Here is a 23,351-nt window from a genome sequence, read left to right as displayed (position 1 = left end):
ATTGTGTTTACTCTTCGTCCAAACCAGTGGTGGATCCAGGTGGGGGGGGGGGGGGGGGGGGGATTCGGCCCCGGTCCTACCCCCACCCCTTTTTGGCTGCCTTTGAAAAGGGGGGAGAATGGTGAAAGAGAGTGACAGAAGAAAAGAGGAGAAAAGCAGGTACAAGAGAAGAAGAGAGGACAAGAAGAGAGAGAGAGAGAGAGAGGGAGGGACAGAAAGAGAGTAATGGCTCTGTGTTGGATGGGATGGAAACCCCACCCCCAGCACAAGCTATGCATAAAGCGTACACAAATTTACAGGTATAAGTCAGTATAGCGGATTCGGGGGGGGGGGGCGAATTGGCCATGGCCCTCGTCCTTATTTTGGGGGACCTAAAAAAAAAAGAGGGGAAAGATAGCGATGGAGGGAAAGAAGGTAAAAAAAAGAAGCTAATGGTAGAGAGGAATAGGAAAAAAAGAGAGAGAGAGAGAGAGAGAGAGAAAAGAAGAACATGAAACTTCAATTTACACATAAAGATTACGTTGCCGATGAGTTGGCTTGACAAGGACTTCAGACGAAAGAAGAACAGTACAACAAAAAACATTTCTATGAAGTTGTCTTTAAGAGAGGAAAAGAGATGATTTCTAACCGTGGACTTGCCCTAGCTATATTTGCTGTTAGAAGCAAACATTCATTCTGAAAAGATATTATCAAAAGACTGGGCACCGATTAAGAACATTTGCATAACAATCGTTTCAAAGAGTTTTCTTTTTATTCCGATTGTTGTTACTACTGCTTCGGTATGTTCCAGGTTAGGGTGTTCGGTCAATTCATTTGAGATGGGGATCGAAGGATACAAACATACCAGAGCAGACTGGGACAATGACTTCCTCTTACATGACAAAGCCGTATTTCATAGAGCTCACGATGGACAATCAAGATCAGAATAGAATGTTAAGCTACTGGTTAAGATGACAGGTTATCAATTGATTCTTATCTAGTCCAGTGGTCAAGTTCAATAGGAGCGTCTCTCATTATCACGTGGTATTAAACGGCAATCTTCACTGATCTTCGACCTTGGCTTGCACAGTTTTCAGTTAGTGAACGTCATCTCCTTTAGCTCTGTCTTATCTACGGGATTTATCATCTAATATCTACCGGAATATGTTTGTATAACGAGGGTTTGTATCAGAGTGATTTACATTCAATTATCTTGAGTACGATTGCCATTTCCTGGTATGTATATTATTTTGAAACTTGTAAATTTATCTGATAGATAATATAGCCTCGTAAACGTGTGAGTGGAATATTTTGTGCTTGGGTGCACAATTTCAAAAATGATGGTTGATTGCGTGTATCTTAGTCAATATTGATACAATTGGAATGTGATGTCATCATGTCAGCCTGTTTATATATGGAGATAATCGTGTATAATTTCTTTGTGATTACTTAAGTTCTTCAACGATTCCGGCGCCAAAAAGTTGGTGCCATTTTAGGAATCCGACCATAGGTCTACACTACACTGGGGCCACCTCTGTACATTTACCTGGGTGCGTTTTTGCTATTGTTCTATATCCTAAGAGATTGCTTTTCTTATTTTGTTAGTGGCATTCAGTTTATTTTTAATTTCATGTGAATCCGTATCCGTAATCATCATACTTTGTAAATATAGTGTAATTGTTAGCATGTACTTTGTCACTTGCCTACAGGGACTACCCTGTATTTTAAAGAAGACTGAATAAATAACTAAAAATTAAATATACATATCCATGTTTGCTATTCAAATTATGTATACATGCATATAATATGGATTGAATTAATTCTTGGTATAATTTAGTGTAGGTAATTCCTGGCTGGGAGATGGTGACCTGTGAATGATGTGCCTACCGGGGCTTGCCCCTTAAATTGTAGGAGAACGGCACGCCCAGTCGGGTATTATATATTTTTCTTAATGTATTTAAAGACCCTGTTTGGACTTGTTTCTTTTGTTTTGTGTAGGCCCTCGTGGCTCAGTAGAATTTAGTGTAGGTAATTCCTGGCTGGGAGATGGTGACCTGTGAATGATGTGCCTACCGGGCCTTGCCCCTTAAATTGTAGGAGAACGGCACGCCCAGTCGGGTATTATATATTTTTTCTTAATGTATTTAAAGACCCTGTTTGGGCAGGTACTGATTTTTTAAATGTTTTATGTAGGCTTTCTTGGCTTAGTAGAATTTAGAGTAGGTAGTTCCTTACTGGGAGATGGTGACCTGTGAATGGTGTGCCTATCGGGCTTTGCCCCTTAAATTGTAGGAGAACGGCACGCCCAGTCAGGTATTATATATTTTTCTTAATATATTTAAAGACCCTGTTTGGACTTGTTTCTTTTGTTTTGTGTAGGCCCTCGTGGCTAAGTAGAATTTAGTGTAGGTAGTTCCTGGCTGGGAGATGATGACCTGTGAATGATGTGCTTACCAGGGCTTGCCCCTTAAATTGTAGGAGAACGGCACGCCCAGTCGTGTATTATATATTTTCTTAATATATTTAAAGACCCTTTTTGGACAGGTACTGATTTTTTTAATTTTTTATGTAGGCCTTCTTTGCTTAGTAGAATTTAGTGTGGGTATTTCCTGGCTGGGAGATAGTGACCTGTGAATGATGTGCCTACCGGGGCTTGCCCCTTAAATTGTAGGAGAACGGCACGCCCAGTCAGATATTATATATATTTCGTAATTAATTGAAAGACCCATGTTTGGACAGGAACTGATTTTTTTTTTTAAATCTTCCTTCTGTAGGCCCTTGAGCCTTAGTAGAATGTAGTATTTGTAATTCCTGGCTGGGAGATGGTGACCTGTGAATGATGTGCCTACCGGGGCTTGTCCCTTAAATTGTGGGAGAACGGCACGCCCAGTCAGGTATTATATATTTTTCTTAATATATTTAAAGACCCTGTTTGGACAGGTACTGATTTGTTTCTTTTTTTTCTGTAGGCCCTCGTGGCTAAGTAGAATTAAGTGTAGGTAGTTTCTGGCTGGGAGATGGTGACCTGTGAATGATGTGCCTACCGGGTCTTGCCCCTTTAATTGTATATAAGAGAACGGCACGCCCAGTCAGGTATTATATATTTTTTCTTAATATATTTAAAGACCCTCTTTAGACAGGTACTAATTTGTTTCTTTTTTCCTGTAGGCCCTCGTGGCTTAGTAGAATTTAGTGTAGGTAATTCCTGGCTGGGAGATGGTGACCTGTGAATGTTGTGCCTACCGGGGCTTGCCCCTTAAATTGTAGGAGAACGGCACGCCCAGTCAGGTATTATATATTTTTCTTAATATATTTAAAGACCCTTTTTGGACAGGTACTGATTTTTTTTTTCCGTAGGCCCTCGTGGCTCAGTAGAATTTAGTGTAGGTAATTCCTGGCTGGGAGATGGTGACCTGTGAATGATGTGCCTACCGGGGCTTGCCCCTTAAATTGTAGGGGAACGGCACGCCCAGTCGGGTATTATATATTTTTTCTTAATGTATTTAAAGACCCTGTTTGGACAGGTACTGATTTTTTTGATTTTTTATGTAGGCCTTCTTGGCTTAGTAGAATTTATTGTAGGTAGTTCCTGACTGGGAGATGGTGACCTGTGAATGATGTGCTTACCGGGGCTTGCCCCAGAACGGCACGCCCAGTCGGGTATTATATATTTTTTCTTAATGTATTTAAAGACCCTGTTTGGACAGGTACTGATTTTTTTCCTTTTCTGTAGGCCCTCGTGGCTTAGTAGAATTTAGTGTAGGTAATTCCTGGCTGGGAGATGATGACCTGTGTATGATGTGCTTACTGGGGCTTGCCCCTTTAATTGTAGGAGAACGGCACGCCCAGTCGGGTATTATATATTTTTTCTTAATGTATTTAAAGACCCTGTTTGGACAGGTACTGATTTGTTTCTTTACTTCTGTAGGCCCTCGTGGCTTAGTAGAATTTAGTGTAGGTATTTCCTGGCTGGGAGATAGTGACCTGTGAATGATGTGCCTACCGGGGATTGCCCCTTAAATTGTAGGAGAACGGCACGCCAGTCAGGTATTATATATTTTTCTTAATATATTTAAAGACCCTGTTTGGACTTGTTTCTTTTGTTTTGTGTAGGCCCTCGTGGCTGAGTAGAATTTAGTGTAGGTAATTCCTGGCTGGGAGATGGTGACCTGTGAATGATGTGCCTACCGGGGCTTGCCCCTTGAATTGTAGGAGAACGACACGCCCAGTCGGGTATTATATATTTTTTCTTAATGTATTTAAAGACCCTGTTTGGACAGGTACTGATTTTTTTTGATTTTTTATGTAGGCCTTCTTTGCTTAGTAGAATTTAGTGTAGGTAGTTCCTGGCTGGGAGATGGTGACCTGTGAATGATGTGCCTACCGGGGCTTGCCCCTTAAATTGTAGGAGAACGGCACGCCCAGTCAGATATTATATATATTTCGTAATTAATTGAAAGACCCTGTTTGGACAGGAACTGATTTTTTTTTAAAAATCTTCCTTCTGTAGGCCCTTGAGCCTTAGTAGAATGTAGTATTTGTAATTCCTGGCTGGGAGATGGTGACCTGTGAATGATGTGCCTACCGGGGCTTGTCCCTTAAATTGTAGGAGAACGGCACGCCCAGTCAGGTATTATATATTTTTCTTAATATATTTAAAGACCCTGTTTGGACAGGTACTGATTTTTTTTTGATTTTTTTATGTAGGCCTTCTTGGCTTAGTAGAATTAAGTGTAGGTAATTCCTGGCTGGGAGATGGTGACCTGTGAATGATGTGCCTACCGGGGCTTGCCCCTTAAATTGTAGGAGAACGGCACGCCCAGTCGGGTATTACATATTTTTCTTAATATATTTAAAGACCCTGTTTGGACTTGTTTCTTTTGTTTTGTGTAGGCCCTCGTGGCTAAGTAGAATTTAGTGTAGGTAATTCCTGGCTGGGAGATGGTGACCTGTGAATGATGTGCCTACCGGGGCTTGCCCCTTAAATTGTAGGAGAACGGCACGCCCAGTCGGGTATTACATATTTTTCTTAATATATTTAAAGACCCTGTTTGGACTTGTTTCTTTTGTTTTGTGTAGGCCCTCGTGGCTAAGTAGAATTTAGTGTAGGTAATTCCTGGCTGGGAGATGGTGACCTGTGAATGATGTGCCTACCGGGGCTTGCCCCTTAAATTGTAGGAGAACGGCACGCCCAGTCAGGTATTACATATTTTTCTTAATATATTTAAAGACCCTGTTTGGACAGGTAATGATTTGTTTCTTAATTTCCTGTAGGCCCTCGTGGCTTAGTAGAATTTAGTGTAGGTAGTTCCTGGCTGGAAGATGGTGACCTGTGAATGATGTGCCTACCGGGGCTTACCCCTTAAATTGTAGGAGAACGGCACGCCCAGTCAGATATTATATATATTTCGTAATTAATTGAAAGACCCTGTTTGGACAGGAACTGATTTTTTTTTTTAATCTTCCTTCTGTAGGCCCTTGAGCCTTAGTAGAATGTAGTATTTGTAATTCCTGGCTGGGAGATGGTGACCTGTGAATGATGTGCCTACCGGGGCTTGTCCCTTAAATTGTAGGAGAACGGCACGCCCAGTCAGGTATTATATATTTTTCTTAATATATTTAAAGACCCTGTTTGGACAGGTACTGATTTTTTTTGGATTTTTTTATGTAGGCCTTCTTGGCTTAGTAGAATTAAGTGTAGGTAATTCCTGGCTGGGAGATGGTGACCTGTGAATGATGTGCCTACCGGGGCTTGCCCCTTAAATTGTAGGAGAACGGCACGCCCAGTCAGGTATTATATATTTTTCTTAATATATTTAAAGACCCTGTTTGGACTTGTTTCTTTTGTTTTGTGTAGGCCCTCGTGGCTAAGTAGAATTTAGTGTAGGTAGTTCCTGGCTGGGAGATGATGACCTGTGAATGATGTGCCTACCAGGGCTTGCCCCTTAAATTGTAGGAGAACGGCACGCCCAGTCGGGTATTATATATTTTCTTAATATATTTAAAGACCCTTTTTGGACAGGTACTGATTTTTTTAATTTTTTATGTAGGCCTTCTTTGCTTAGTAGAATTTAGTGTGGGTATTTCCTGGCTGGGAGATGGTGACCTGTGAATGATGTGCCTACCGGGGCTTGCCCCTTAAATTGTAGGAGAACGGCACGCCCAGTCAGATATCTATAATAATAATACGCTAAGGCTCCGCGGGGGGGCATGACGTCTCCGCCAGCCTTTGTATTCTATTGTTTTTTAATGAGATCGCCGACCCAAGTTGGTGCAGCTATCTCCTCCTGAACCCTCCCCTCGGGGTCCCGGTGACCGGTGCCATCGTCCGCGGGAGAGTCTACTCTGTGGAATTGGCTATACTCCGCCCGAGGTCCTCCTCCGTGTCGACGTCCAGGGCGAAAACAGACGCGACATGCATAATGCAGGATATGCGTGACGACAGAGATACCTCATGGATATTCAACATTGACACACGACCGATGACTATCCGTATAAAATTGTATACACAAAAATCGGTCGTAAAAAAACTCGAACCATATTCCATACCTTACCTGGCTTACCATGTCGCACGCAAGTACGCCAAAACACGTACATTTTCGCAGTTGCGAGATCGAGACGGAGCGTAGGGCTCGAGTTTTTGGCGGTCGATTTTGTTTCGGTAGAAGCTGAATCTAGACCATGAACCACTAAACATCGCGAAACTGCAATCAATTTCCATCACGAATTCACGATTGCTGCAATATTATAAAGTTTCCATAAATAGAGGTATGAAATTATAGCCTATTTTGTGATGTTCTCGCCATGTTTACGTAATTTTGATAATCATTTCTTCAAAGTAAAGAAAATCAGACAAAATCACCGTAACTGACAGTGCATTGCCACTGTGTAGTGTGTGTGAGATGAGCTGAGTTGCAGTTGAAAGTGTGTGAGTCTAGACCATGAACCACTAAACATCGCAAAACTGCAATCAATTTCCATCACGAATTCACGATTGCTGCAATATTATAAAGTTTCCATAAATAGAGGTATGAAATTAAAGCCTATTTTGTGATGTTCTCGCCATGTTTACGTAATTTTGATAATCATTTCTTCAAAGTAAAGAAAATCAGACAAAATCACCGTAACTGACAGTGCATTGCCACTGTTTAGTGTGTGTGAGATCAGTGAGCTGAGTTGCAGTTGAAAGTGTGTGAGTTGAATTCGAGTCGAAGAGATTTGACACTTTGAAATTGTTATCTGTTGGTTTGCATCATTATTGCCGCGATTTCAATATAGTTTCGTGAATAGATTTACGAAACCTGAGCTTAGAATAAGTAAAAGTATTACTAGACTCTAATGTCTTCGTTTTTAAAAGACTGTTTGATTTTCCTGTGAAAATTTTACTTTGAAAAATGATTATCGAAATTCATGGTCAGAAATAATCACAATCTAGGGTCTATTATGTTACAGTTCTTGCATCAAATCAATGCATGAAAACTTAGTTATTGAACTAGAATTTTTTTTTTTTTTTTTTAAATAGGCCTAGCCCAGATAGCAAAGTATCTGGGGCCCATATGGGATTTATCTGGGCGTATCTGGGATGCAATATGGGCCCCAGCTGTGATGCACATATGGGGCCCATTTGGATCCCATATAGCCCATATGGGGCCCATATACCGTTTGCACCCGGGTCCCCAAATGGGTACCATGTGGGCCATGTTGGTTTTTACATCTGGGTCCTATGTGGGTCCCACGTGGTATCAAGATTGTGTTTTCATCTGGGTCCTATATGGGCCCCATGTGGTTTCAAGATTGTGTTTTTATCTGGGTCCTATATGGGCCCCACATGGTACCAATGTCCTCTTTCCATCTGGGTCCAATATGGGCCCCACGTGGTATCAACATCAGATATTCATCTGGGCCCCTTATGGGCTCCACATGGTATCAATGTCTTCTTTTCATCTGGGTCCAATATGGGCCCCACGTGGTATCAAGATCAGATATTCATCTGGGCCCCTTATGGGCCCCACATGGTATCAATGTCCTCTATTCATCTGGGTCCAATATGGGCCCCACGTGGTATCAAGATCAGATATTCATCTGGGCCCCTTATGGGCCCCACATGGTATCAATGTCCTCTATTCATCTGGGTCCAATATGGGCCCCACGTGGTATCAACATCAGATATTCATCTGGGCCCCTTATGGGCTCCACATGGTATCAATGTCCTCTTTTCATCTGGGTCCAATATGGGCCCCACGTGGTATCTAGATCAGATATTCATCTGGGCCCCTTATGGGCTCCACATGGTATCAATGTCCTCTTTTCATCTGGGTCCAATATGGGCCCCACGTGGTATCAAGATTAGATATTCATTTGGGCCCCTTATGGGCCACACATGGTATCAATATTGCTTTTTCATCTGGGTTCAATATGGGCCCCACATGGTACCAAGATCATGTTTTTATCTGGCTCCTATATGGGCCCCACATGGTACCAATTTCCTCTTTTCATCTGTGTCCTATATGGGCCCAACATAGTATATTAGTGTCGCTTTTTCATCTGGGTCAAATATGGGCCATGCGGGTTTAGGGTAAAATCTAGGCATTCCCATGCACATAAAACCCCTTATGGCCCATCTGAGAACCATATGGTATCAATAATTGTGTTTTTATATGGGTCCCATATGGGCCACGTGGGTTTTGTATGAGTAAAAGCTGGTCAATCTGAACTGAAACCCTTGTAATTCTCACATGACACGCATCTGGACAAAATCTTCATAATTGGGCGTATCTCGTATCAAGTGAGGTTTTTGGTATCATTTGGGGTCCACATTATAAATGTAGATCGTAGAACACAGAAAAATAAAATCAACATACAAAATCAAGATACATTTTCTTTTCTTTTTAATAGATGGTAAAAGGAAAACGTTATTTCTTCCATAATAAAACTCAACACGTGAACTATAAATGTTACTACATTTACATGTATTACATACAGGGTACATCTTCTACTGTTTATATACATGTCAGCTACAGTCCCAAAACATGGTATGTACTTCAAACTTCCACTAAGATATGATTACATAAATGTCAGGATTCCCACATAAATTTGAGGACTAAATTCCATGACCCATCTTCACCCTAGCGGTTCCATGACCAGATAAATACCATTCTGGTATGGGTTATGGTATCCAAGCGGCGTATAAATTCCGCTTCCATCGTCTGTCAAAATTGGAATGCTGCAATAGCCATGTACTGCCCATATCCGCGATCCATTTCCGAGACTTTCCATTACTGTGGGAACCCTGCATGTACTCTAATACTACGTACACATCGTTATCTCGGGAGGGGGGGGGGGGGGGGGGAGTAGAAAACAGATATCAATATGCATATAAATAAGGCATACAAGACATTTAAGCATAGAAGTAGTTATTAGTTTGGCCAGAATATAGTGTATCTTTCAGCTCAAGAAAATAACGTAATAATAATAATTTCCATTTAGTTACCTTAATATTTGCAGCAAATTAAGTTTGGCAAGTCATGCATAAAGTGGTTACAATAATTTCCATAAACCTCAATTGGCAGCAGGTTTGCTATTTGCTTATACTATCATGTATACTGTATACATGTAGTACTTGCATTTCAAATATGAACTAGAAACGCACAGTGTCCGTAGGACACTGATGACCTGCGTAATGTAATTCAAAAAATATCTTGGTTCTTTTAATTTGTACGCATATTTAATGAGCATTTCATTTATGTATATTTATGCATATTTAATGAGCATTTAATTTATGTATATTTACGCATATTTAATGAGCATTTCATTTATGTATATTTATGCATATTTGACCTTCATATTCCAAATCCTAACTTATCATCCAAATTCGATGAAGATTTTCAAAGTTATCGAATGAAAACCAATTTAGGGATGAACGGACAGGGGCACCACTGCGGTAAAAAATATATATTCAAGATTGAATTGGTATACCACGCTTTTGGCATGTAATTAGAAGATAATGTAACATTATACCTTCTGATCTCGGTGCATCATCCGGTTTATCAAAATTTCAATTACATACATGTCTTCAAATACGTTATGTCACACTTAAAAACACCTACCGTTTGTGCTACATACTTAGACATGAAATCGTTTGAGACATCGTATAGCACATCATGATAGCATACAATATAATCAGCCAGACAACAAATATCTAGTTGAACTCATTTCAAGAACATAATAAACTTTTTAAACTTAGTTGCATAACAATACAAATTAAAAAAAAGAACCCGAGGCTTGCCACAATGAATCATGCATGAACACTTTATAAAAAACCTGAGAACAACCCAATCCTGTCAAAATTTAGGACCAGCAATGTGGATAAAATGCCGACATAAGCACTGGAAGTGGTACGTAGCAACAAATTTTGCAGTTAATGATCTACTTTTGCAATCTAAATAAAAAAAACTCATTGGAAACTAATAATATTCTTTAAATCAAACTAGTATATTCATTTCTATATCAAAATGACATCCTATCTTCTCAATGTAGCTAGGATATTTTTGGCGGCTGCCGGGCAATAGAAATGTATCCGAGGCCATAAAGAGTACGCCGGCAAGAGAAAAAAAAAGGGGGGATTTGTTTTGAACTGTTTTAGAGTACGGAAATTCTTCTAGGGTCAAGTATTTGCTAATAATTTGAAATTATGTTTGCCCGATGGGAAAAGTAGTACAAAAAAGTTATGTCGCCCCCTGTGGTTTACATTTGTGACCGCCACCTCAAAACCACCAGTAAGTCGCAAATCTGACAAAGGAGCAAATAGGGAAAGAAAGGCATATTCATGTGTATATATGCCATTGACTGCTCTACAAGACTAAATGGAAGTGTTACATATCATTGTATATAAAAACTTACTAGAACCTCTAGTTTCAGATAAGATGTTTTTTTAATGAGTTCCAGGAACTTATTGGTGGTTTTGAGGAGAGGGTCACATTTTATTAACTTTATTGTTTATGGGTCTACATTTCATTATCATTTATTAGTTATTGCTTGTTTTGATTTGTATTACTTGTTTATATTACTCTTCGTCAGGCGTTTGGACTGGGTCAGGCATTGGAACGGGGTAAGGTACAGGTGCAGGTGCTGGAATATTCCTCCTCGCATTCCTCTCCCCATTCCGGTCACGGGATCCAGTAAACCAGGTGCCCATACTTGCGTAAATCTCCTTTTCGCTGGCATCCCGGTACCCTTTGTTGCCTCGAATACCATCTGTAATTTAAATGGATGAAAAGACATATTCAAATAAATTTCATTTGACATATTCCAGGGAATTAATCCATGAATCAAATGCAAATGGTGGGAAAACCTACATCAACTGTACAGTCAAATCCAATTGTAACAAAGGGTTGGGGACTGGAAGTATACTTCATTATCAAAAAAATTTCAGGGAAAATTCAATTTTAACACTATAAACAAATGCACAAACAGACAATTACATTGCATATTAAAATGTTGTGCTTCATTTTCACCTTTTTGAGAGATTATAATGGGAAAAGCAGAAAAATCAGAGAAGCAGATTGTTGAAAGTTTGAACAAAATTGGACAAAGAATAAAAAAGTTATGAATTTTTGAAAGTTGTAATCACTATACATATGGGATTCTCAAATTGCGGAACTAGTCATTCGACTGTGACGTATTCCTGGGAAACTCTCCCATTTGTTGTACTCTAAAATATCATTAAATTCTGGTTTTCTCCTAATCGCCTCTTCACACAGGGCAATACTCAACATATATTAATGATATCATGCCATAAAAAACCTCCCTAAAACAAAAAAAATGATTCCTAGTCCTAAATTCTCAAAAATGATATTGGAGTCATATTTTGTATTGGAACAAATGGGAGAGTTGTACCTGCACTACGTCACAGTGGCATTACAGACTCGGCCAATTTAATACTCCCATATGTATAGTGATTACATTTATTTACAACTTTCAGAAATTCATAACTTCCTCATTCTTTGTCCGATTTCGTTAAAACTTTCACCAATCTGCTTCCCAGATCGAGCAACTTGCTATTAAGGTTTTATTTCCCTTTAAGGGGTCAGGAGATTGGATGCTACTTAACCCTACTGTGAAATTTGACTCAAAAGAAGTGTGAATACAATTTGGGTGTTTCCATTTGTTAACACACTTTTCTGCTATTGTACATTCATTAGCTAATTGATTTTTCAAAACAAGTTTGTGGTCTTCTTTGTCGTTTTGCGAAAAATATCAACTTTTAAAAAAGTCATCTTCACTATAAACTTGAAAAGCAAAGTTCAACCCTGTTACCCTCCCCAAAACATGGTCCTGAGAACAATATATAGGTCAGTTTCATAACATTTCAATATTACGAAATCAACATACACACCTCTGAGATCACAAAGTTGACTCATTAAAAATTTACTTGCTGAAAGAGTCATTTTCAGGAACTTTTTTAAAAGTTAATCGTATTTTTCGCGCGACGAAAAGATGACCATAAAATAGTTTTGAAAAATCAATTAGCTAATAAATTAATATTCAATACCAAAAAAGCCAATCACAGTTAGCTAATGAATATCCACGAGCAAAAAAAGCCAATCCAGAAACTCTCATGAAAAAGCCCCCGTGTACGAAGTGAATGGCAAAAAAAGTTTCTGAAAAAGTGTCAGTGGTGTCAGAAAAAGTGGGTCACCAAATGGAAACTCCCATACAATTTGAAAATTCAGTAAACCAAACACAATTTTCTTCTTAGACTCCTTATCCTGAAGATCAATACTTTATATATTGCTAACAATATTAAAAGCAATGGAATTTTATATACATGTACACTATATAGCATTATTCCAGTAAACTTCCAAGATAGCTCACAATACTGGGTAGCCCCTAAAATGGTTCAGCATGAATGTGCTTCCTAAATTTTAAGATTAAAATCACTTACAGCATCGCTAAGAGCAACACTTAAATTGTAAGTTAATTTTGTTGAGTAGCTTTTATTCTGGAGCATATTTTATGTTCCAATCCAACGTCAACCCAAATTATATGATTCTTCAGAACCGTAACTCAGCTAAAAGTCCCCCCCCCCCCCCTCCCTCGGCCTTTGAGTCCTTAGACTTTGTGTAATCACAAAGCATTATCGCACTGTCAAGTTGGGGCTTTTAAAAGTCAAGTGCCAGCTTGGATATATATGCATCTGAAAATAGGTAATTTACAAAGTTCAACATGGCGTTATGCATTGTGGATTATATAATGGGAAGTACATTGTTCCCGTTTTGTGTGTATATACTAATCCCTAACTGATAATTTATGTACAAAAGTAAACAAATATCTTACTTGTCATTACAGCAAGAAGTGAGCTGTGGACAGACAAACCCTGCTTGCCCTTAGAACCTGTAAGGTTCATTTTCTTGGCAAGTTCATTGTCAATGATTTTTCTGCAAACATTTCGAATGACAGCTTGAAGATTTTTACCCCCTACGAGGCTGAGGGAACGTACCTGAAGAGAAGGAAAAAATCTGTATAACTATCTAGTTTCAGATAATTTTTGTTCCCAATATTCCATGTTGTACATATGCTGAAACAATTTAAAGCAACTGATACCAAGAATTATCAATTCAAAATAATGAAACAAAATGAAAAAGGTTTGATTCGTTAAAATATAAGTACATGTACGTGATGTAGATTATGTCATGTGCTCACAAACTCTTGTGACGATTACAACATGTGCACACTAGTGAAATCATACATTATAGTAGTTTTCAAAATATGTGCAGGGAAAAAATCAATGCTGTATGCAGTTGAGACTAATATAACAACCAATCATAGCGCACCCCCGCCAGCAAGGATGCTGTTGCTACCCAAAGTTTATGTAATAGCAGGGATATTTAACTCACATACCCTGGTAATAGTACCCCTGTGAGGAACCACTGGACACCACTAAAAATGGGATGCATATGAGATGCCACATCACATCAGTAAACCCAGATTTTTGTGACTATATTTTGTGATCTGCCTGTACAAAGAACCCATGCAGGGGCGTCTCCAAAGTGGGGTGTGGGGGGTGTGACACCCCCCCCCCCACCTGTCAGGATTTTGTCGGTAAAATTGCGCTGCCGTCGGGAAAAAAGAGAAAAGGGGGAGGGGAAAAAAAGAGGGAAAAGGAAAGAAAAGAAAAAAAGAAAAGGAAAAGATGGAAAGGAAAGAAAAAAAGGAAAAGAAAAAGAAAGGAAAGAAAAGAGAGAAAAAAGAGAAAAAAGAAAAACAGGGAGGAGAGGAAAGAAAGGAAAAGAAAGGAAACCAAGAAACGGGGGACGAAAGAGAGGAGAGAGAGAGGGGAGGGGGGGGGGTTTTGGGTGGAGTTGTCTCTTCGAGGGAGCAAGAAAGACACGCTTAAATATGTTGCTGTGTCGGTATTCTTGTTCGATCCTCGTGTACTATATCAATGCATAAGTTTGAAGTCGGTGAGATGTACAATGTCGGTCGGCCGACAAGTTTTTTTTCCCTACGACATGTGACTTTTTAATCCGCTGTGACGACTTCGAGAGTGACTACAACTACAATATTTGTATTTTCTCGAAGTTTCACTTTCCTATAATAACAGCTTAAGAAATCAGAGGTTTAAAATTTTCAGGGAAACTAAATTCAAACAAGGATTAAGAGTCAACAACCGTGCAACGAATCGTCTTCCTTTCTCTAATATATTGATGAAACGCCAGAGCGTCCGCGCTTCGCGCGGGAGGGGGGCAACTTCATTGACAAGGATTAAGAGTGGAGAACGGTACAACGAATCGTCTTCTTTCTCTAATAATTAAGGAAATGTCTTAGCTTCGCGCGGAAGGGGGGGAAACTGAATTCAGACAAGGCTAAAGAGTCGAGAACAGTAACACGAATCGTCTGCTTTCTCTAATTATTTAAGGAAATATCAAAGCTTCACGCTTCGCGCGAGAGGGGAAAATTGTATTCTGATAATTAGAAAACGTTACAACAAATAGTCTTCTTTCTCAAATAATTTAAGGAAACGTCTAAGCTTTCGCGCATCGCGCGGGAGGGGCAAAACTGAAGTCAGACAATGATTAGGATCGAAAACGTTACAACGAATCGTCTTCTTTCTATAATAATTAAACTAAACGCCAAAGCTTTTCACGCGGGAGGGGGAAAACTGAATTCAGACAAGGATTTAGAGTCAAGAACGGTACAAGGAATCGTCTCCTTTCTATAATAATTCAATGAAATGTCAAAGCTTCCGCGCTTCGCGCGAGAGGGGAAAATTGTATTCTGATAATTAGAAAACGTTACAACAAATAGTCTTCTTTCTCAAATAATTTAAGGAAACGTCTAAGCTTTCGCGCATCGCGCGGGAGGGGGAATACTGAATTCAGACAAGGATTAGGGTCTAGAACGGTATAACGAATCGTCTTCTTTCTATAATAATTAAATGGAACGCCAAAGCTTCCGCTCTTCGCGCGGGAGGGGGAAACTGAATTCAGGCAAGGATTAAGAGTCAAGAATAGTACAACGAATCGTCTGCTTTTTCCTCAAAATGTAATGAAACATCATAGCTTGGGGAGAAACTGAATTCAGACAATTGGGGATAAGAGTAGAGAACGGTACAACAAATCATCTTTTTTCTATACGTCAAAACTTTTGCGGGAGGGGGGGGGGGGACTTCATTCAAACAAGGATTAAGAGTCGAGAACGGTACAACGAATCGTCTTCTTTATCTAATAATTTTATGAAAAGTCTAAGCTTCCACGCGTCTCGCGGAATGGGAAACTGAATTCAGACAAGAAATAAGGGTCAAGAGCGGTACAACAAATCGTCTTCTTTTTCTAATAATTTAATAAAACGTCTAAGCTTTCGCGCCTTCCCCCCCCCCCTCCCGGAGTAGCTCACTACCGCCCCTCCCTAAAATAAGATCCTAGCTACGCGCCTACATTAATATATATATAGCTATGATGCTGACTAAGTTGACGAAATAATTCGTATATTTATGTCGTCAAGGAAAATGACAATCTGCGCATACGCAAGTACTAACTATAGATAGTTCATAGGAAAAACAATTTAGCCTTCGGCCCCGGGTTTATAGGGTTAAATTTGAAAAATTTGTAAAATTTATTTTGTCGGTAATTGGTGGCTAGTTTTGTCGGTAATCGTTGGCCTCCACCCCCCCCCCCCCCACTGAAAAAGGTCTAGCGACGCCCCTGAACCCATGCATATTACACATTATTACTAGTGGAACGCGTGAAAATCCACAGGCAGCTAGATAAATGAGCAATAGTTTGCATTGCATTCGGTGCTGTGAAATGAAATGTAAACTGCGTTGGTGAAATTTAGCCACAGTCGCGTGCTGGTTAGGACTTGACGGGAAACCCCTCAAATAATTTGCAAGTAATCCACCCCCTGTACGTTACTTTAAAAAAAAAATTGAGCATTCAAATAGAGGGTGTCTCTCATGTTCTCATTTCCAAAGGCATGCCGGTACTTAATTGATGAGAAATTGCACTGCATTGTTTTCTATAATATAAAATATGTTGTTGATACGTTATATTTAACGGCGTAGTCCATGATATTAGATTTTCAACAAAAAGTATTTAAAATATCCTACAAGCATCTCACATCTGCAATTTGGGGATGTTCACTGGTACCAAATTTATTGCACACACTCTCCATGCTTGCCACAAACAATATGTTCACGGGATGAAAACATTTATGAGGTTAATTTTCAGTCAGTCCATCGTGATTTTTTTTTTGGTATGTAAAGATAATCAGTTAAAGTCCTATTTTCATAACTTTAATTTGATACTTGACAAATCCCTCACAAAACACTAGTGCACCATCACTCCTCATAGGTGAACAAACAGGACTTTGATGTTTGAGTTTCACATTGTGGCCAGTCATGTATGGAGTGTGAGTAATAAATGTGGTATCAAATGAACGAGGAGAAAATGATCTTAATGAATATGTACATGTATAATTATTGTGGAATTAAATGATAATAAAGGAATAATCTGTCCTTGCATAAGATGTAAAGAAAAAAACATTACCAGCTTCTTTTTTGCCGCGGGATCTTGAACTATTTCGTTCAGCCGAACTAGTTCCTCGAATGAGCTGCTGGGAAGGTTTGGAAGCCCGGCCTCCTCCTCATCAGCAGCTGTGCGTAATCCTCCCAAACTTGCCTCAGCAAGCAATTGCAGTACTTGTGACAGCATCTGCTCTTGCTTATCCTGTTTTTGCTTTATGGCCTCCAAGGCAGCAAACATCCTTGTCACTACAATTTGAGAAACAAAATGTAACCTGATGAAGCTTCATTTTGATATATGATTCAGGCAGGCGCGTACGCAGGGGGGGGGGGGGGGGGGTTAAACCCCCCCCCTTCAGTTTTTGTTATGTGTATTTGTTTGAGAACCCCCCTTATGAGTTATGATTTATTTATTTTTTAAATCCTAATGGAGGACCTAAAAAAGATGACCTTACCCAGCCGTTGAAAAAAGCACATTATACGTTTTATTCCAGCCAATGCCGATGTTGGCTTTTTGTTGGCTTTTTCGTGTTGGTTATTATACGCACAACCAGCTGGCCCATGTATTGTTATTATTAATTAATTAACGGTCCACATATTTTTTTGAAATTGGAGCTGAATTGGCATAATCGTATTAGCCAAATTTCACACATTTTGGGAGTATAAAATTACCTTCATAGCAATGTTAGGTCCTAAAAAAGCAACTGGAACGTCATAAATAAGAATAAAAGCAATAACCATGCACTTTGAAGTTTGAAGGCATTTGCGGTCTTAAACAAGAACTCAACTATCCCTGAATTGTAACTCTCATTTCAAAAGTGGATGTCCAAATTAAAAACCTGCACCCAACAAATATGAAGTACCGGTATCACCAATTATCTGGAAGAAATTTCATCACCAAGATCAAAGGTCAATTATGTTTGATTGAATGAATGGTGTTGATATCCAGTGGTTGGTTATTTCACCTGATTTTAGTCAATATGGACGAATTATCAAATTTCTCATTAAATATCAATAAGTAGTGTTCACTCTTATTTAATAGGCAAATTGCTAGGTGTAGACAAGACAGCATTATGCCGTTTAAATTGTTATTTGATTGCATTTTAACTGAAAAATACGCTTTTCAAGAGAAGTTAGTATAATGCCTCCTCAATTAATAAAAATCATTGTTTTTTTTTTTTAATTGTACATCCACAGTCAGACTGGTTGGGAATTAAAATCATTGAGAACATTTACAAAGAAATTAAAGATAATGTAAGACATCAAATTGGAGATCAATATGAAAATATGAACTTACTGGCGGCAGTCAGGGGTGAACTTTCCTCCGATGTGGAATTTCTGGCAGCTCCTGTGGACTTAGTAGTTCCTGTAGTGAAAGAAAACAGCACTCACATTAGCATTTGGTTAAATGAAAATAGAAATGTTTCCAGATAAAAAAATTCAAGAAGATATTACGATGCAACATTTCTGTTTCAAAGTTTAGTGTAATTGATGCACGTCTTATATACAAAGTCTGACTGGTTGGGGCTTTGAATCTGCAATCACACTTAGGAAATGAATTGAAGATAATTTAAGACTTTAGATTGGTTGATCTCTCTCATACAAGGCAACAACTGGACAGACAAACAACATCTTAAAGCATTGATTATAAGCAAAGGTGACTATGAAAACCAGACTTCTACGACACCTGGCTGTCTCTTGTTGGGTGGCAGTACATTATGCACCAGTGCATTTGCATTGGTCTACAGCGCTGCGCAGGATGCCTCATCTGTATGGTGCCAAAGTACCCATACTAAGAATCTAGATACAGTCCTCACCTTGCGTCCTCGTATCACTGGATATCTCCACCCTAATCCAACAGAGTAATTTAACTTGATCCAATTGCTCCCAGGCATCGCCCCCATTCACATAGCAAGAAGAAAAAAAAATTGAAATCAACGTCGGGATAAGAACTTACTAGGAGTACTTATAGATGGATGTTCGGCATTTGAAGTTCTGTCATTTGAAGTTCTGTCATTGGTGACTAGTACCTTATTTAGTCCTGTAATAAAGAAACAGCACAACATCCACAATTAATCAGATGTAATTTCTTCCTCAATACTTAATCTGCTCCAGTGAAATCTTGAAAATGAAGAAGTGTTCTTTCAAGTATGACACAAAAAACACTTCAAAAGTTTGTTGAAATCCATCTTCCAGAGGAATCTAGGGTAGCACATAATATTGGACTTGGCAGTATGCAGGGATGTCAAAAGCATATTTGTATACCGGGTGCCATTCATGACAATTTAGTTTTCAACCTTAACAAATATTTGTCCTTCGCTACCAATGCCCAATTTCACATTTTCTAAGCTGGAATGGTAGAAATATCTGCCTATTTTATTTTGAACTTGATCTGTGGTTGGTGTTCCTGCCCACTGTAGCTCAATCCCGGACAATACATTGATTAAATGCACTAAGGAAAATGGAAGGCAAACATTTCTTAAGGAAAGAAAATATGATGGTAGACTCACTAGCAGCAAGTTCAACTATCATGAATTCAGGGAGCAACTAAGCTCACAATAGACATGTCTGTGGGAAGAATTATCGAAGTAGTAGTATGTAAAATGTAAATGTTAGCATTTTGTGCTTTGGTATGGTGTGTTGTAAGTCACAGGACCAGATAATATTAACTTTTATAAGTAGAGGCACTACGAACCGTGAGTCGCGAAGCGGCTCACCGCCTATAATCACTGGTCTAGCTTTAGTCGTTGTTTTTTTTTTATTATCGACCATGAATCCGTGGCAGTTTTCGTACGAAAAACTGCCACGGATTCATGGTCGATAATAAAAAAACAACGACTAAAGCTAGACCAGTGATTATAGGTGGTGCGCGGCTCACGGTACGTAGTCTCGCCGTATCAGACGTTCTGCTTAAGGTTAGTCTAGCAGCAAAGAAAAAAGCTCGGCACTCCGCCTAGATTATAGGCTAACATGACCCAAGTTTGGCAGGAATATATAACGCGATCACAAGCTATTTTTGAAAACATAATGAGCCCTGTGACCTTTGACCTTCAAACTCGTGACCCCAAAATCCAATCAGCTCATTGGCTCTGTAAGATACATACATGACCCAAGTTTGGCAGGAATCTATTGACCGGTACTTGAGATAACGCGATCACGAGCTATTTTTGCATACATAATGAGCCCTGTGACCTTTGACCTTCAACCTCATGACCCCAAAATCTAATCAGTTCATTGGCTCTGTACGATACATACATGACCCAAGTTTGGCAGGAATCTATTGACCGGTACTTGGGATAACGCGATCACGAGCTATTTTTGCATATATAATGAGCCCTGTAACCTTTGACCTTCAACCTTGTGACCCCAAAATCTAATCAGTTCATTGGCTCTGTAAGATACATACATGATCCAAGTTTGGAGGGAATACATCAATTGGTTCTTGAGATAACGCGATCACGAGAACGGGACGTACGGACGGACGGACGGACGGACGGACAACCAGAAAACATAATGCCTCCGGCTACTTTGTAGCGGAGGCATAAAAATTAAAGGGAAATATAATTGCCTCAATAGTCTTATTAACAAATTTCATCCCATTTGTGGGAAGGGGGGTAATTAATATTCCATGACAGCTGCTCAACCGCTGCAGATCGCGACTTGCCTTTTCATGACTTTTGCCTCTTTTAAGTTTCTCGCAACTCTTGCAACAAATCATAAAAATAAAGCGATACATGAGAAATAAAAACAATAGAATAGATCAGAAATTAGTAAAACAATAGAATAGATCAGAAATTAGAAAAACAATAAGAATACTAAGGTATAGATTTGAAATTTGATTTCTTTTTTTTAATACAAAATTGTTGACTATGCTACTCAGAACTTTTGACCTTCATAAAAGAATCCAATATGTAAAAATTGTCATCTAATTATTTGCCTAAATTGTGATGAACTAATAAATAAATGACTGTAACAGTGTACTTCATATGCATGTCAATATCTGTGCAAAATTATCAAAAGATGATGAAACTTACTTGCAACTAGAAGACGTGGTGGTGTTGGGAGGTTTACTTGTTCTTCTTCACTTTCCGAGATTGTGTCACGACTGTTGTCCATGATCATTTCACAGTCATCATCGTCATCTTCATCTATGTATTTGGAATTCTTCCTAAAATATAAATTTCGCAACATGCGTAAGCTGGTGAATATTTCATTAAAGAAAAAAATGCATGATCTATTATATGTGACCCAATAACAGGCAATTGTCAGCAGAGACTTTCTATTTCATTGCACGAGTGGCTAATGAGCTTTAATTTAATGTATCACTTAGTTACAATTTTAAAGAACAGGTCATCTATAGACTTTTAAAGTGGAAACTTCAAACAATTTTTTCAAAATGTGTTTGCTGTTGCTGGATTTAATTGCTAAGTATCTCTAGTAATATATTTCAGATCTAAACATTAACTCAGTCAATTCCACCTGCTACCTGGCCCTGCACTAGAAAACTTATTTTTAGAGGTACTTATCACAGACAAGAATTCACGACTTTGATTAATCTATGCAATATATTGGAACCTACTTCCTCTTCCGCTTCCTGATGCTTAAATCCTCCTCAGAATCGCTTGGGTTGCTAGTTGCGACCAATTTCGTGCACCTTCTGTTGGCACGATCCCATGACTCTGTAAAGCAAAAAAAAACACAAAAACATCCTCATCAAATTAGATCAAGTACTGTAGATACAGAGAAATTTGATTCCCCCCCCCCCATGCTTTTCAGTCTTATTGAATACTTGCCACACATAATACAAAACTTAACAATATACTTAAAGTTGAACTTGTGATTTGAGGTCATATGACATAGCACAGAATATCCCTGACCACCATACTTTATTTATTTGTTATTTATTTATGTTATGTTATTTCATTTTTTTTTTGGGGGGGGGGGGAGGGGGGGTACCAATTGCATAGTGAATCTTCTAATATCAAGAAAATTTATTCTTGTATTGTATTCATTACATTTAATACAGGATTATAACAATTATACACTAAAATGTTTCTTTACCTGTGGTAAGCCACTCCTTTTTAACTGGGAAAGATTTCCACAGGTCCGTTGGAGGTTCTCCTTTCTTAGCAGCCTTTATCACCCGTGGTGCAGTGTAATGCTCCGGGTACAGGAAGCAACCATTCCCTTCTGTGTCCCTCCAGGTTTCTGGTACGACTTCTAGAGATGTCTCTCCGCTCCCAGCCTCCTTCTCAAATTCTACTATCACGTAGTTCAATGGCATTATCTTTAAAGATTTTGAGAAGTGACAAATTTGTTGTGATACTGTGATTTTAATTGTACACTTACATTAAAATGTGTATGTACAGTAATTGTAGTAAAAGTATTCTCTTTCCCACTCATCTTCAACACAATTTCTAAGTCATTTCTATGCTTCTGATAATAATACTTCCAACTTCATGGACTAAAGGATACACTGTAGCTTCACAGCAGATTGCTGATCCCTGTACACAAGCAGTGAGCAAGATACGCAAGCCAAATTACTGGAAATTGGGGGGGGGGGGGACCATAGGCCTGTTTTCATCAGCTTGAGATTGCCGCTATTTAAACTATCCCAATCGCAAATTATCCAGCTAATTTGGGTCTTCATCAGCCTGCAGTTGCAATTAGCGGGATATTTTGTCGAGATATTTTGTCGAGATATTTTGTCGAGATATTTTGTCGAGAGCCGACAGCCCAGAGATATGGCTAGTGCAAAATGTCATCATCAATATCTACCCGACAGCTCAAAGAAAAAATATATATTTTTGATAGATCTGTCAAGTCTCAAACACTTCTTAACTATCCTTCACTAAATGCAGCTAGATGTATTCAATCATTAATAAACAAATTGCATCTAGATGTATTCAATCATTAATAAACAAATTGCATAAGAGTTCATTGATACAAGAGTTGCGTTACTGTACAAACTACAGAAGATTCTTGTAAGTAATAATCTGAACTCAGACAGAAAATTCAACAAAACTGGTGGACAAGGGGCACAAGTACAAATGATTCCTTATAAGGAATTCGGTACAACTTGCAAACAATTTCAGATAGCTTTTCGGCTTTCAGAGTATCAGATAATCGACTGACTTTCACAATCCCAAGGTCTGAAGAATCCAGTGGGCGCTGGAAAAAGTTGTCAACCCTCATAAATTGTTGAAACATCACCATCACAGTCAAATTCTGTGGATCCTGAATAATGTTTCTTATCAGCCCGTATCGTGAACCAATTTGAATGCAACTGTCACTGTCCTTTGCTGAAAAGTAAAGGCCATTGAATTGTACATATCTGTGCTGTGTTAAGTGC

At 38.9% G+C, this 23,351-nt stretch overlaps 1 protein-coding gene across 1 annotated transcript; it reads right to left on the bottom strand.

The window, feature by feature from the left end:
- Positions 1 to 8,850: 8,850 nt before the first annotated feature.
- Positions 8,851 to 22,287, bottom strand: LOC115926651. The gene is made up of 8 exons (XM_030991608.1): positions 22,061 to 22,287; positions 21,579 to 21,678; positions 21,034 to 21,167; positions 18,957 to 19,040; positions 18,297 to 18,365; positions 17,025 to 17,248; positions 13,315 to 13,477; positions 8,851 to 11,232 (listed from the first exon to the last, which is right to left on the bottom strand). Exons 1-8 carry the CDS (start codon positions 22,281 to 22,283, stop codon positions 11,042 to 11,044), a joined length of 1,188 nt encoding a protein of 395 aa, XP_030847468.1. The 5' UTR covers positions 22,284 to 22,287; the 3' UTR covers positions 8,851 to 11,041.
- Positions 22,288 to 23,351: the final 1,064 nt, after the last annotated feature.

Source organism: Strongylocentrotus purpuratus, unplaced genomic scaffold (genome assembly GCF_000002235.5).
Source record: "Strongylocentrotus purpuratus isolate Spur 01 unplaced genomic scaffold, Spur_5.0 spur5_scaffold_2, whole genome shotgun sequence".
Classification (NCBI taxonomy): Eukaryota; Metazoa; Echinodermata; class Echinoidea; order Camarodonta; family Strongylocentrotidae; genus Strongylocentrotus; species Strongylocentrotus purpuratus.
This window is presented reverse-complemented; position numbering and strand designations above follow the sequence as displayed.